Source organism: Camelus ferus, chromosome 2 (assembly GCF_009834535.1).
Source record: "Camelus ferus isolate YT-003-E chromosome 2, BCGSAC_Cfer_1.0, whole genome shotgun sequence".
Taxonomy (NCBI): Eukaryota; Metazoa; Chordata; class Mammalia; order Artiodactyla; family Camelidae; genus Camelus; species Camelus ferus.
Genome location: NC_045697.1, coordinates 108,949,986 through 108,965,565, shown reverse-complemented (window position 1 = coordinate 108,965,565; position 15,580 = coordinate 108,949,986). Strand labels below are relative to the sequence as shown.

Here is a 15,580-nt window from a genome sequence, read left to right as displayed (position 1 = left end):
AGGCCGTCTTCTTCCAAGGAAGCTGGAGCTGGGAGCTCTTCCATCTCCTTATTCTCTAGCGGGCAGGGTTTGGGTACATGACCAAGCTCAACCAGATACTCTCAAGGAAATGAAGGAAAGTATGCAGGAGCCTTTTGGAAATTATTATTTATGGGAGCTGTAGTAGCATCAAGTACCAGAGGTACCTGGCATCAGGATCCTAATTCGATTCTTCTGAAACATTATCTTGGCTTTGGTTCTTGCCTATTTCTAGAATCTCTTCTTCTGCCTTTCTGTTAGCTCTGTGGGCTATCCTATAACCTTCTAATACATTATTTTTCTGTCCATATCGGCCTCTTGTTTGCAATGTAAAACCATTTGTAAAACAGATAATATAGTAAAAATCTATACCTACCTGGCACTTTCATACTGTTTCACAGTCATTAAAGTATCTTCTATTGTTTTATTCACCAAAGTGTTCACACTGGCGATGAAAAAATTAATGGCTCCTAGAAGAGTCTCTCCATTTTTAGCCAGAAGCTTCTGGGTATCTGCGTTATAGCCAAATTCTTCCTAAAACAAAAGAAGTCACCTTAACTTATCCAGTTATAAATGAGTAAATGTGACTAAAAAAAACCTCAAACATATCCCTACTGGGAAAATACCTGATTTAGAAATCTAGCTACAGAAGTTTTTTCTTTCAATGTTTAAATAAATAAATAGGAATCTAAATCCCAACTAGCCATACAAGTACAGAAAAAGTCTAATAAACCAAAATTATCATCAGCTCAGATGCATAGCTAAAATCAAATAATCTTAAAAAGTTAAACTACTTTGTACTAGAAAGAATATTTTCATTTCTACGTTTTGTTTCTATTATACTGTAAGCACAGCTGCGAAGAAGAAAAATATAGCAGATTATTAATCAGAGAAACTTTAACTTTCACAACCAAATTAGGTAACAATCGGCTAAAACTTTCAGACATAAAATTGACTGCAAATTTTATGTTTTGACTGAATCTCCTCAAAGTATAAATATTAACAATACACATTTCTTTGTAAACTTAGTGACCAGTTGACTCCCAAGCTCAGATCCATCTAGACAAACAGCTCAGGAAAGATCACTCAACACCAGTTTTAGTTCATTCTCTGAACAAACTGAGTCTTGGCTTAGCAAAGATTACACGTGACTCCTTCACATATGGATGGCAGGGACTAACTCTAAATTTTCAGCAATGAAAGCTTTCTAGTCTAAGTTTGGTTAATTAACAGGTTATCAGGAACACATCTGACCAAATTAAAAAACTGCTCATATCTTATTGTAAGATATATCATTTAAGTTGAGAATTCTGAGTTTATTATATAATACTTTTAAAAATTTCAGCTGAAAACAATAATGCAATAATGTAATATTAAATTAACTAGAATCTTAGCAGATGCAAATTTCATGTTAGTGCTATAGCTATAATTAAATTTCTAGATAGAATATTCAATCATTAATAAATAGCAGGAAAATAAAATTATCTTTATTATTCTAAAAGCATTTCCCATTTAAGAGAGGTCTATGTAACTCTTAACTCATGTAAGTTTTGAACTCAGTCTTCAAAACTGTAGTTTTGCAAATATTGGCAGATAAGGATTATATAAAACAACTATCAATAAATGTATGTAAAAACTAAAATGAAAGGCAGAATAGCTGAAGTTTTTTGGCACCATTTTTGCAAGCTAAGTTACAATACAGAAGACTAAATAAATGTTACTACAAACAGAATACAAGAGAAAATATTTTTTACAAATTTTAGAAAAAATTCACACAACATATTATAACTATTCTTACTGTCTTCGATATTCATTAAGAGGTAAAAAGCAAAATAAAAAAAATTACCAAATAAGAGGAATAAAACTATAAACACTGAATTGGATATAAATATCATAATTATTAAAAACAAAAACCTTTACTACTCACTGTATCATAAAGTATGTATCATTGCATCATACCCCTGGTAACACTGTTCATTTCTAAAAGTTCTCAATATCCACAATTCCACATTACTAACTTTGAAAATGCCATGAGTTCTAATTTAGCCACAGGGAGAGCTATACAACCTAGGAAGCTTTGCTTTTACTAACAACAAATAAACAAAAAAACTAGAGTGTAGTAAGGTGAAATCACAGTAGACTGAAATGTTATGTAGCAGAATTTGGAATTCTATATTTACAGAGAAGGAAAACAGGCTTAAATTCAAAGCAGACAGGAGGAGTAAACGGATACTTGTTTCATGAACGTAAATCCCACCCTGTGAAGAAAATATGTATAAACCTTAAGATTTTACTGTGTTATTTGAAACCTTAACTGGATAGAATAAAAAAGCTTTTTTAAAGTAAGGTACAAGAGACATGGTAGTAAAAGATATAAAATAATTAAGAGACATGTACATGCATTATAAACACACACATAAATAATTAAATATGCTTTCTTGGCAATGAAAATAAAATAAAGCATGACTCCTAAACTTCATTTAGTTGATAAGTGATTTCAGCATTCTCAACTGGACGGGGTATTTTACACATCACTGTAATAGTCAAAGGGTACACACATCAAGAACAGGGCTGCAGTTCCTATCTGTCACTGAAGAAGAAAATAATCCCTTGATCTAAAAATCTACTTGCTTTGTACTTAGAGAATGAAGTTTCACAATATTTGAATTTTTTCCTCTTACATTATTTACAACATTTACTAGATGTAAATGACCACCACTTTCCATTCAATTTCTACATTAGGACCAAATAATAGAAGCATCTGATTGGATCTAAAACATCACGTTTTAATAACGTATTACTACCTAAATAGTAACAGATGAGTTATTTTAAACAAATACACAGAGCAATAAAAAACTAGAATCACAAGTACTAAGACAGTAATATGGATTGTGGAAACTTTCCTAACCTCAATGTAGGTGTTACCCTCTAAACTGAGAAAATATAATTTAATGAGATACTGTGGTATAACAGAACTAGGAGTTAGAAGGCACGTGATAAAATGGCAAAAGTCTAGTTTGGGAATTCAGTCCTTTTGGGAATTCATATCTTCATTCTGCCACTGGCTGGATTTGTGTCTTTCATGAATAACTCAAATTCTTTGGGTCTCAATTTCCTTACTAATAAAATGAAGATAATTCCCTTATAAGCCTGTAGGACGTGTAATGAGATAACCTGTATAAAGTTCTGAGAGATGAGAAGCATTTATTAAAGGATTATTTCCTATCCCCTTCAGGAGATTTGACATTTTTATGTTTGGATACTGGTTGTTCCTCTAGAAAATGAAGAAATTAACCTCATCTTTAAAATCTTCCTCAGCCCCCAAAGGCCACAATCTCAACAACAGCTATCATAACCATCACAATTTATTCAGTGCTGCTATGTGCCAGGCCCTGGGCCATGCATTTTCCAGGAATCTCAGTTACTATGGCACCAGGTGGAAGGAAGGGGACACCAGCTCTTCACTACTGTACTCTGTAAGCTTTCCCTCAGAAAGAACCAAAAGGCAAAGAAGGGAGTGACTCTGGCAGGTGTGGTTGATCCTGATTACTGAGGGGAAACTGGACAGCTACTCCACAATGGTGGTAAGGAAGGTATGCCTGGAATACAGGCGATCCTTTAGGGCGTCTCTTAGCACTACCATGCCCTGTGACTAATGTCAATGGAAAACTACAACAATCCATTTCAGGAAGGACTACTAATGGCCTGGACCTTTCAGGAATGAAGGTTTGGGTTGCCCAACCAGGCAAAGAACCGTCACAGGCTGAGGTGCTACCTGAGGGCAAATGCAACATGGAATGGGTAATGGAAGAAGTTACAACCATGTGACCATTCGTAGAAATGAGGACTATAATTCTCATAAGCATTGCTTCCTTACTTTGTCATGAATGTCTGTATGTGTATAAGTGAATATCTTTGTTTTCTTTCCTTATCACCTTATCATATAAGATACATCAACTAACTTTATATCATAGTATTTAACTACTGTTAACTTTATATCATCGTATTTAAGGTTCAGAAGATAAAGGGAAAAAGTGACCCTCACTCAAGGACTTCGTATCTTCTTCTGGGGAAAGGGTTAGTGTATGTTTAATAATACACAGGATATAGTTGTATCATGTTAGGTGGAAGTACGACTTTATTCTCTTGATTTGGAGATCAAGTGTGGTTTAAAGAGATGTGTATTAAGTGCTGGTAAGCTGACAAAGGGTAGACTGTGATAGTGAATTTTATGAGCCAACTTGATTTGACAATGGTGTCCAGTTGTTTGGTCAAACTTTAGTCCAGATGTTGCTATGAAGGTACAGATTTTGTTGATGTGATTAACATTAACATTTATACTGATAAACATTGTAGATGTGATTTCAAGTTGACTTCAAGGAGATTATCCTCCATAGTGTGAGTGGGCCTCATCCAATCAGCTGAAGGCCTTAAGAGCAAAAGACTGATTGAGGTTTACCGAAGAAGGAATTGTTTTAAAATTGTAATACAGAAATCCTGTCTGAGTTTCTAGCCTGCTGGTCTATCCTACAGATTTCAGACTTGCCAATCCCTAGAATAGTGAGAGCCAATTCCTTAAAATAAACCTCAAAATGTGTGTGTGTGTGTATGTGTGAGTGTGCGTGTATTAGGTACATATCTCGTATTGATTCTATTTCTGTGGAAAACACTGACTGATACAAAACATCCATCCTATAACTATTGATTTCAGATTTCAAATTCATCTCCAATAGGTACTAGTTTACCATTATTTTTACACTTACAAACAGCAATTAGAATATCGAATCCAATGAATTTTAAAAAATTTCTATATTATCCATTTCCTTGAAATCATTTTTGTATACACACTTACTCTCAGTATCTGTTCACTAACAAACATACAAAGTACATTTTGGTGCATAAATATCATAAAAGAAGAATATATCATGTCTTTTTAGCAAAATAGGATGGTCCAGATGCATTTCTGTCAAAAAATGTTACATGTTGGGGTCATTCCTGTTGAACAACTAACTAGATGAAAACATTTGTGATGGTTTATGTGTCAACTTGGCTGGGCCACAGTGTCCAGATATCTGGTCAAACATTATTCTGAATGTTTCTGTGAGAGTGTTTTTGTAGATGAGACTTATATTTTGATCAGTGTATAATCTGTAGAGCAGACTGCCCTCCACAATGTGAGTGGGTCTCCTACAATCAGTTGAAGACCTTAATAGAACAAAGTCTGACATCTCCTGGGCTAGAAGGAATTCTGCTAGCAGACTGCCTTTGTACTCATACTGCAACTCTTCTGTGGGTCTCCAGCTGCCAGTCTACCCTGCAGATTTTGGATATACCAGCCTCCACAAACACATGAACCAATTTCTTAAAATAAAACTCTATATAGCTATATATCCTATTGATTATTTCTTTTGAGAATCTTGTCTGATACAATACCATATTTCCTTTTTGTCCTTAAAAATATATTGTTATTCAGTGACTCTTTAAGAAAATTCATCCAGGATATCATCACTGGAACACTTATAGCCTGAGATTTCACTGATATAATCAATTTTGCCATCACTGTTAAGAGTCAATACTATGGTCTCTTTGTAGTCATCTTTTGATTTGTGTAATATTTGTGAAATGTCATCATCTTCTATTGTATTCTCTTTCCATTATGTGCAAAAATGAAAAATTTTGAATTCTTAGCTATGCTGCATGAACATTAAAAAAAAAAGACTACAGAAATAGTTTCTCCAGATTCTTTTTGAGAATGCAAACAAACAAGAAGTATTTATTTCACAAGTGAATCATTCTTCTAGGTAATGCTCTCATTCTTTTGTTTTATTATATTAGTCATTTTTAACATGGTAGGGAAAAACTGATGAGTAATGATGAAATAATTCCTAGGATGATGAAACAGCAAAATGTTTTAAGATGTAGGAAAATAAGATTACTAAGATCCCATACTGTGTCTTTGATTCCCAATGGACCCATATGGTAGTTGCAAGACAAAGTTTAATTCAATTAAAAAAATAAGTAAATTTTCTCATTGGAAGACCTCTAAGAAAAAATTAAAAGAGTCATGAAATATCAATCCTTATGAAGGGTTAGAAATGCTCAAATAAGAAACTCAAAAATTAAAACTGGGTCCAATAGGCTTAAAATACTGAGGATTAATCTCTCAGTTTTGTTTAAAAAAAAGGGGGGGGGGGAATTTCACATCCAGAAAAGAAGGATAATAAAAGTACTGCTAGCTACAGCTGAGCGTTAGATGAGCAAATACACATATAAACGACAGAATTGTACCTGGTGTATAGTAACCCCCAATCTGTGTTAACAATTATAATTAACAGGGTCTAGTGAAGGTAGCGTCACTGGTAACACTGCTCCAACACTTCCCTAGACCCTATACTCTGGTTACCTCTTTCCATACTGTGGGAGCTTTTCTCTGGGTCAGAGATCCTCTACAGATTCCACTTAAAGAGACAGCAGGAGACCATGCAGAAACAGAAAGGCCTGGGTGTATATTCCAGTTCTATCTTTTGTTTGTTTTGTGATCTTGTAAAAACTACCTAATGTCTGTTGGCCTCAATTTCCTCATCTATAAAATGGGGATAACATTTCTTGCAGTGTTGTCAGATAAGTTACATGATATAATGGCTATAAAGCACCTAGCCCATTACATTGAAATTGTGGATACTCAACAATTGCAACTCAGCTTCCTAAATATTAGCTTTGTTCTTCTTTTTGTATGTTTAATGACTCATTTAGAACTGAATCTCAATATTTTTCTCTATTATGATGTATACTGTCATCTCTAGTCAAATTTTCTTTGTCCAAGAGTCTAGATATTACCAAATGATTTAATGCTCTAAATTATCTGTTCCAGCTTCTAGTCTGTAGGCAAGGGATTTCTGCACCTTTTGGCTCTCGGCGAGAAAAAAAGACATAGAAGGAGTCACGTAAGTTATTGTAAGAAATTGTTAGGAATGCTTAGCTGAATATATGCAGAAAAATAATTTCATTCTGAAATTCGTAATTTGTATTACTGATTTCAGTAGAAGTGTATCACAAATCCGGTCAAGCAAGTTACTGTTTGTTCAGGACACTTAGAGACTAGGTAAGAGACTTCCAGCAGGTGCCTGAATTTACTTATTACTCACGCCCAGTTGTGCACAGTATGATCCTTCCTAGGCTCAGGCAGGCTGAGGACTCCTTTTCCTTCCTCTATCCAAGTTCCCTTCGCCTGAAACCTCTAGCTGACATCTTCTTTAGGGTACAACTGGATCACTATGTTGACAAAAGTCAGTTGGGCCTTCTTGAAAATTATATGAAATATCTAAAAGAACACCTCAAGAGTCCAAGCTTATTAAGAGTTCAGCAAATAAGAAATGTAACAAATTACCTCTCAGAATTCTCCTACTGCCATTTTCATCCCCCTCACTCCCCAGGAGTTATTTCAAATAATCTTACATGGAGTTCTAGTGACTTCAAACTCAGGTCAGCAAATGCATCTCCGAGTTGCCTTTGGGTATGCACCATCTGGAAAAGCTGGGTTGACAATGTCTGAGCCAGTTTTAGAATATTTTCATATTTCTTCTTGTTATCTCTTAATATATCAATCTGAGCTTCAAGTTCAAGGTCCACAGTTCTTGATCCACGGCCTAGCTTCTCAGAGATAATCTGCCGAGTGCACTGAAAGTGGAAAGATGTACTTTGTTTAGGAAGAAAAAAAGAACAAAAGAAAAAACAGTAATACAGCAGTCCAAAGTACAAATGCTAGAGCACATGACATACACCATTTCTGGCTTCAAACAAACCAGCCCAACAAACTGAAAATTGTCAGCCCCCTTAGAAGTCCATCAGAACTCAGAAGGTAAATTTACCAGACATGTCAAATAACTATTACTAATCAGAGGAAGTTTTAAGACTTATCTAGCTAATTTATATCCTGCCAGGTGAGCTCTCTCACATAACCATCATTCAAGCTTTGTGCACAAGTATCTCAGCTGTTTTAGAGATTATTTAAAGCAACTGAGATACTTGGCATTGATTTATGAACAACACTGGACTATTAATATAGGTATAATAAGAATACCAAAATTCCACTCTCCTATTGGTTTCAAAAGCTTTTTTCCTTTCTATCTCCCCCTTAAATAGCTGTGTATATGTGTGTGAGTAGGAAGAATGAAGGGAAGAAAGGGAGAAGAAAGAAGAAGAAGAGGTGGGGAGGGAGGGGAGATGGGGAGGGACAGAGAAAGAGAACAGAGATTCCTGAATTATTCTTCTACTTTTGCCCAGATAGAGTAATATTAAATTATGTTACTCTTTTCTGTCCTAGAAATGATACAGGAACTTGTAATTTTTTTTAAAGTACCTAATTTCAGAGCACATGGAAATAAGTTTTCCAATAATTTTTGTTAGAAATAAAAAATTATAAGCAAATTCACTACTTAATAATACACTTTAAGGGTAACTACATAGGGCATTAATATACTCCTCATCATTTAAAGTTAACAAAAATATTCTAAAAAGTAGTAAATAAGTATTACAGTTTTTTAAATTTACAAACTTGCTCTTTTATCACCTCTTTCAAAGTTTTGGTTACAGAATTACTGTTTGTTGAAGAAATTAAAATAATGAACGAAATAAAAGGTGAATTTCCTCTTCCTTCCTTTAATCTGACTAAATAGTAGAAAACTATTAACAGCTTGATGGGTACAGTCTAGATGCTCCTTAAAATCTATATAATCACATATATAATATTTTTAAAGTAAACATGAAACTATGCTATGCTACACATAATATCCTGAGCATTTCTCGTCTAAAAACAAATCTCTTAAGACTTCTCCCCATCAATATGCATAAGTCTATATTTATCCTTTTAATGTTAGCATATTACATGTTACCCATATTTTTTCTATTTAAGATTGAAATGGATTTCTTCACATTCTCTATTATCACCAATTAATGATCTTTATGAATAAACATTTTTTATAAAGGAGTTTTCTTTTAATAGAGAAATAACTACATAGAAAATGATAGGAATGGTGAGAGGCCAAACTCACAAAAGGGAGATAAAACTATTTCTACGGAAAACATACAGACACTTCTGGGAGATGAAAATCACAACAGGAGGAAAGTTTAACTGCAGATTTTGTGATCTTCATGAGAGAAACATCAGCAAGAAATAATATCTGAAATGGTAACAAGATAAAAGGAGATAAGCCACTCAATCTCACTTTTCATCCACACCAGGACTTTCCCTATGCAACATAATATTACCAGAGACATTTACTCTACTCGCAAGCCAAAGCATGTGGTCCCTTCCATAGCAACCCAGATATAATAGTCTGTTGAAAGTCAGGGGCCAGAACTCATTGAAGGGGCTTGGTAGATTGGGCAAAACGAAAGAAACGTCTACTGTTGTCTGAATGGTCACTTTTTTCCACAGAAGTAACGGTTACAAGCAGACAGTAGGGTCAAAGGTTTAACGAGGAAATGCTTTTTGTTTCCTGGAAGCTATGGCAGTGGAAGAAGTAAGGCAACAGTGAATATGAGGCATAATAAGATAAATCTGGACACTTGAAACAAGTTTTGAAACTGAACTTACAGAGCTTGTAATCCAATATAGGTAACTAATCACTCTTAAGGAAATAAGAGTGCCACAGAGAGCCTATGTGGAGCTTTGTAAAGAAAACTGTAGTGAGAAAATACAAAATTGCTAGTCATTTCTCCACTCATTAAGGTCCCAGAGCAAGTTTCTCATATGACCACTGAAGGATAGATTTTTATTTAAGTTGCTTCCTAGTAAATACTGAAATTAAAATACAAAATTAGAGATCGGTATATATAATAAAGCAAGTTCAAAACAGAAGAGAATTAAGAATCTCAGTTCTTTACCCTTCTTCAAAATTCCTTAAAATGTAGATGACTTCCAATGAGCTGGTGGTCCTACTCAGTTTTCCATACTTATAAATTAAGAATTCATTTTGAAGCCATCAGGCCAAATAGACCAAAGTTAAAGGGGGGAAAAAGCAAAGGAAATGATTGCCCTACATGGACCTCCTACTTGGGGGAGGGCAAATAAACAGTGTACGAAACATGAATCATCATCGCGCACACCATGAATTTAAGACAGTCACTGTGTACTCTCAGTATTTAAATACCGCCAAAGCTTTATCTATAATGCAGAAAAAAAAAAGAATTAAACCATTTAAGTACAAAGAAAAGAGTAATTTCATGGCAACAACTGACAGATATTAAAAGAGTTGTTAAGAGTGAAGGATAGGGAAGAAGGGAGCATAAAGGGAAATACAAGAAACTGAACAGGAGAAATAGGTCAATCAGTAAATACATAAGGCAATAGGATAAGAAAAACAAGAATGAAAGTTTAAAAGACACTAGCTTAAAGACCACAATTATTAATTTGATAAAGGTGTGAATACTGATGGTAAATTCTTAAACATCTAAAAAAAAGCACTGAATGTTTAGGAAAGATGACAGCGCTAAATGCTGAAACTGAGATTATTCTTAAAAAATAACAGGACTTCTAAAAGTACCCTATTCTACACTAGCAAAATTCAAAGCCAAACGAAAACAATAATAAACCAGAGTTCACCATTCACAATTATTCCTGCAGACGAGAATAATTAAGAAAATGAATACATTCTGGACTCACATTTTGTGAACAAAATCAAGTAGATTAAAATAATATTTCAGACGATAGACGCAAGGCCTAAACTTAAAAGCAGTCCTATTACATATTTGGTATTAATCACCAGGTTCGTCTTGGAGCCAAAATTAACAAACAATACAGGAAGTGCTAATATCCTCTTTGAGGAAAAGCCTTAAGCATTTGTTAGAGAATAAAACCAGACAGAAGACGTTAAAGGTAGGAATCATGAAGGAACTGAAGTCCAAGAAAGAGAAGATCAAAGTCATGGCCAGAACCAAGTTCCTCAAGAGTAAAATGGACAAAAAAGCACAGTCCTAAATCACCCAAATCAGAATCGTACTTGAAGGATTATCATATGACAATGAATATCCTACATTAGCTCACAATTTGGACCAAAAAGGTCAAAAAGCCACAAGATCAGAGAGTCATATGTCAGCCCACGCACACTGGGCTACAAACTCAATAAAATCACGTAAGCTAGAACTTTCTCTTTTGACTTAGACTGAGATATCTAAACTAGTCCGATGAAAAAAATTTTTAGTTAAAAATAAAACTCAGAGAGAATGATAACTCCTTCACATAGTATTATGCCATGTGTACAACATTATGAAGACTGGTCATTTTCATTAACAGAAGTTTTAAGAATGTCTGAATGCAGTATGTTAATACAGAGATAACTACGAAATCTTAAAAACGATTCAACTCAGATTATTATACAGGTGAGAGACAGAAGAAGAGGAATAGATGATAAACACACACATATAGGTAACTAAGCGGATTTGGGGCTTGAACTATTTGTAATATATCAAATATAGTATAGATTAAATAATTTGCTTATTTGTTTTATGGAGAACATAAGAAAAATAACCACCAATTACTCCGAAGTAATACAACTAACTACTATGAAACTCTGAAATCCAACTCATTTGCTGTCTGTACAGTTAATGCTTAGTTATCACAATAACATCAGAGAATCCCAAACTTTGGAAAACTAATACACCCCTCCTGACATTCAGTTGCTATAAAGTATCAAAAAGATGGAGGTGGGGGCAAACATAGCTATAGCATTTCTACAGCTAAAGGTATCCCCAGGCAATATATTTCTTCTTTAATTGTGTTATTTGTCAATTAGTAAGAACTTTAGTAGCTTTTTTAATCTTTTGCTACTGATTTTTTAAATTACATTTATGCAAAGATCAATAAATACTTCATTTTCTAATTGTATTTTTACGTTTAAATGGGATTACTCTCTTCTATATATTCATATAGTTGGAAAATAATAATTTGAATAACATACAAATGACAATTCTTAGAGTCAGTTAGGGTGGAAACATTAAAAAGCAATCACAAACCTTGTAGGTGTTTAGACTCCACTTTCTAACAAGCTCTAACTTTTCCATTGCAGGATTTTTAGTTTCATCTGCTAGAATAACTGGCCCACTTTTTGTCTGTGTTCTCTGGCCACCTGCATGATCGTAACAAAAGATACAAATGTAAATCAGATAAAGACAAGTAGAGAAAGAAAACAGAACACTGATGCTGTTCAAATTAAACTACTTATTCATTTAAAGAAATAATAAGGTTTCCACAAGGTAAATGACTAGGAATTCCTGGAATCATTTTGAGAATAATTTCCTAACACTTAAAACAAATTTTTGTCCATTAAACTCAAATACTATGTGGTTTGCCTGCCTTCTTAAAAAAAATGCTGCAATCAGCCTTCTTTTCTAAATAAGTTGCTGTTTGCTTTAAGAAAAACAAAGTTTCCACAATTACTCTTATAACCTAATGATCCTAGAAAAAACTGTCAGTAAAAATCTGAAAGGCCAAGTACTCTTCACAGTGATTTTTCACTGTACTACGTAGAACAGAGCAACAACAGATTGTTACTAGAACTTTGGAGGATTTTAAAAATACTGTAATTTTAAATAGTCATTAAAAATATCTTACCACCAGTCTGAGAGGCTGTGTTAAAACAAGACCTACATTGTACCTCGTTTTTTCTCGAGTCTCCCCTTCGAAAAAAGCCATAATTAATAAAGGCAGTATAAAGCCCTGACCATGTGCTGCTCCAACAATTAAGAAATTATTACATAAAAGCAACTCTATAACTATATAGTTCCTAATAGTAAAGTACCTTTCATAGAAGAAAATATCTAATAAACATCTATGATGCTAATGACTTGGGATAGACACCTTACAGTAATTTTAAAAATAACAATAACATAAAGACAAGAGAAGACATTTTACAAAATGGTTTCAAAAAGTTAGCATCAGCAAGAATTTCTTTTCTTGCTCCTATAGCCAGACCAGCCTTCATCACATCTTTACTACAATCTAAGATTGAGTCAGTATATAAAATCAAACACATTTAAGAATTTACAAAATTCTCATAGAAACAAAATATAAAATATTAACATTTCATATAAAAAGAAATATAGAATTCAGCTTCCCCCATTTTTACAGTCCAGCAATATTAAAATACAGAGCATATTCAATGTAAAGAAATGGATTTTTCACAAGTATTTTCCACTGAGTGTAACTGGTAAATTACATAGTATTGTGTTGCAATCTGACAGCTATCGGTAAGCTGAAATTGAAAAAAAAGAAGACACAACCTTTTCTACTTGACTCATTCCAAATAATGAACACTCCAACTGTTGAAGGCTCCTTTTTTTGTTTAATTGAAAAAAGAGTTAAGAGCTGCAAAGCCGAGAGTTTAGGATCAAATAAGTAAATACATTTTCCAGGACAAAGAAAGGATGATTCAAAATGAATCACATTTTACAATGTTTTTAAATCTTAAAGTGAGTTAAATTTCAGGTTTGAAATACAGCCTAATAACTGAAAAGCCAGAAAGATAGGCTATGGCTAGACAGATGATTTCCCTTATTGTTAAAAAAAAACAGCAGCAGCCACCAAAAAAGCCAGAGTAACACACACCTAAGAATATAAGCAAGTGATTACGAAACTGAGTGAATTAGTTTAGCTTCAGCCTGTAGCAAGAAGGGCTTTATCCAATCAGTGCAGTGAATACCTGCAGGAACAATTAAATCACTTCCTTGTTGAGCCAGTCGACTAGCTGCCACCCTGCTAGGAGACATAACAGATGGCAATGGTGGTGCTGGGGAACCTGAAAAGGGCAGACATTCAACTGTGAAAATCCTTTTCTTCCTCCACATACTGTACATTTTGAATACAGGTTTACCAACATTTCCTTTAAAATATTCAAAAACTAGGATTAAAAGCTGCAGTTAATATATCTGCTTTCTTGCAGGAATGGACTAATAATAAATGGATGCCACTAGGCTGAGTTCTTGTATAAACTTTTCATCGAATTATTAAAACCAAACATCACACATAACTCTTAAGAAGAAACTGGGCAAGATTACGTCTAAACAGGACTTCACCTAGGCTTTGCTATTTCCAAATCAATTAAAACAATGTGATTAAAGTTCCATAGCTGAATGATTTAAAGCTCAAGTAAATATTTTATAACATGCTATCCTAACATAAGAAAGAATGCTCTTCAAGTAGAAATCCAAAGGCATGTAACGCTGTATCAAATTCATAATTAAAATTCACAGAAATGTGAATGAATCATGGCCTTCACAGAAATTGTAGCTGAAATTTTCCAATCATAAATTAAATATCACATAGTGTAGATCATTGCTGCTCACAGTATGGATGCGAGGAGCCTCCATTAGTTGTCACCTGGGAGCTCATTAGAAATGCAAAACTCAGACCCTGTCCCAGAACTAGTGGACCAGAATCTGCATTTCACATGGTCCTCACATGATTTTTATGTATTTGAAGTTTGAGAAGTGCTAAAATAGAGTGCTATTCTGATCATAAGAATCACTTCTGCAGCTTTTAAAACATACCTGGGACACTCCACAAGATCTGATCGTCAGTGAAGCAAGTATCTGTAGGGCTTTTTTGGGGGGATGACACTTTTAGCTTCATTATTCGATTGTTTTTTGGTTTCCATTAATTATTTATTAGACAAATAAAAACTGGATCTATTTAAGGTGTACAAAGTGATGTTTTGACATATATGTATACACTGTGAAATGATTACATCCATCACTTCACATAGTTACCTTTTGTGTGTGTGTGCTGAAAACACTTCAGATCTATTCTCTTAGCAATTTTAAGTACATAATACATTATTATTAACTATAGTCACCATGCTGTACATTATGAAACTATAGTTTTTTAAAAGCTACTTAGATTATTCTCAAACACAACTGAGTTTTAAGTTCTAACTCTGGGTTTGAAATTCTGGCTCTGTTTACCATACAGTATCAGGAATACCCCAGCAAATTACTTACCATCTCTGAGCCTTAGTTATCTACAAAGAAAAACTAGCTACCCAACATTGTTGCTAATGTCCAGCATTAAACTTAAAGAAAACCGCTATTTCCATTAATTTCTTTATTTTAAATTCTAAAGGCTACATATTTTTAGGGAAGTGATAATTAAAACCAAGTTGAAAAAATTATTAACATTCTTTCACATTTAGCTGAGTGTGTATCTTTCTTCTTTTAAATTGAAGTATAGTCAGTTTATTATGCTGTATCAATTTCTGGTATTCAGCATAATGTTTCAGTCATACATATACAATCATATATTTCTTTTCATATTCTTTTTCATTACAGGTTACTACAAGATATTGAATATAGGTTCTCTGTTGGCTGAGTATATTTTAATGTTTGTAAGATAATTTTATTTCAACTACATTCTTTCCCAGTCTCTAGAAAACATATAATGTGTCAAATTAATAGTTAAAATTTTCTAGTAAGACAGAATCAGAATCAACTTCCTCATATCACAGATATGAGTTCTGATCAGAAACAGTCACCAGTTCTAACATGAAAACCTATAGATTGAATCTAACAT

At 33.8% G+C, this 15,580-nt stretch overlaps 1 protein-coding gene across 6 annotated transcripts in view; it reads right to left on the bottom strand.

Moving 5' to 3' along the window:
* Positions 1-15,580, bottom strand: part of ARFIP1 (ADP ribosylation factor interacting protein 1) — a 110,753-nt gene that overhangs the window by 33,848 nt on the left and 61,325 nt on the right. For 4 of the 6 annotated variants that reach the window (XM_032465027.1, XM_032465018.1, XM_032465046.1 and 1 more), the window contains 4 exons: positions 13,716-13,811; positions 12,031-12,143; positions 7,474-7,695; positions 395-552 (listed from right to left, as the gene is read on the bottom strand). In XM_032465027.1, the coding sequence (XP_032320918.1) occupies positions 395-552; positions 7,474-7,695; positions 12,031-12,143; positions 13,716-13,811 (589 nt within the window). Of the gene's footprint in view, positions 1-394; positions 553-7,473; positions 7,696-12,030; positions 12,144-13,621; positions 13,642-13,715; positions 13,812-15,580 lie in introns of those variants that run through there. The other 2 variants (XM_032465052.1, XM_032465037.1) reach the window with 2 other exon arrangements.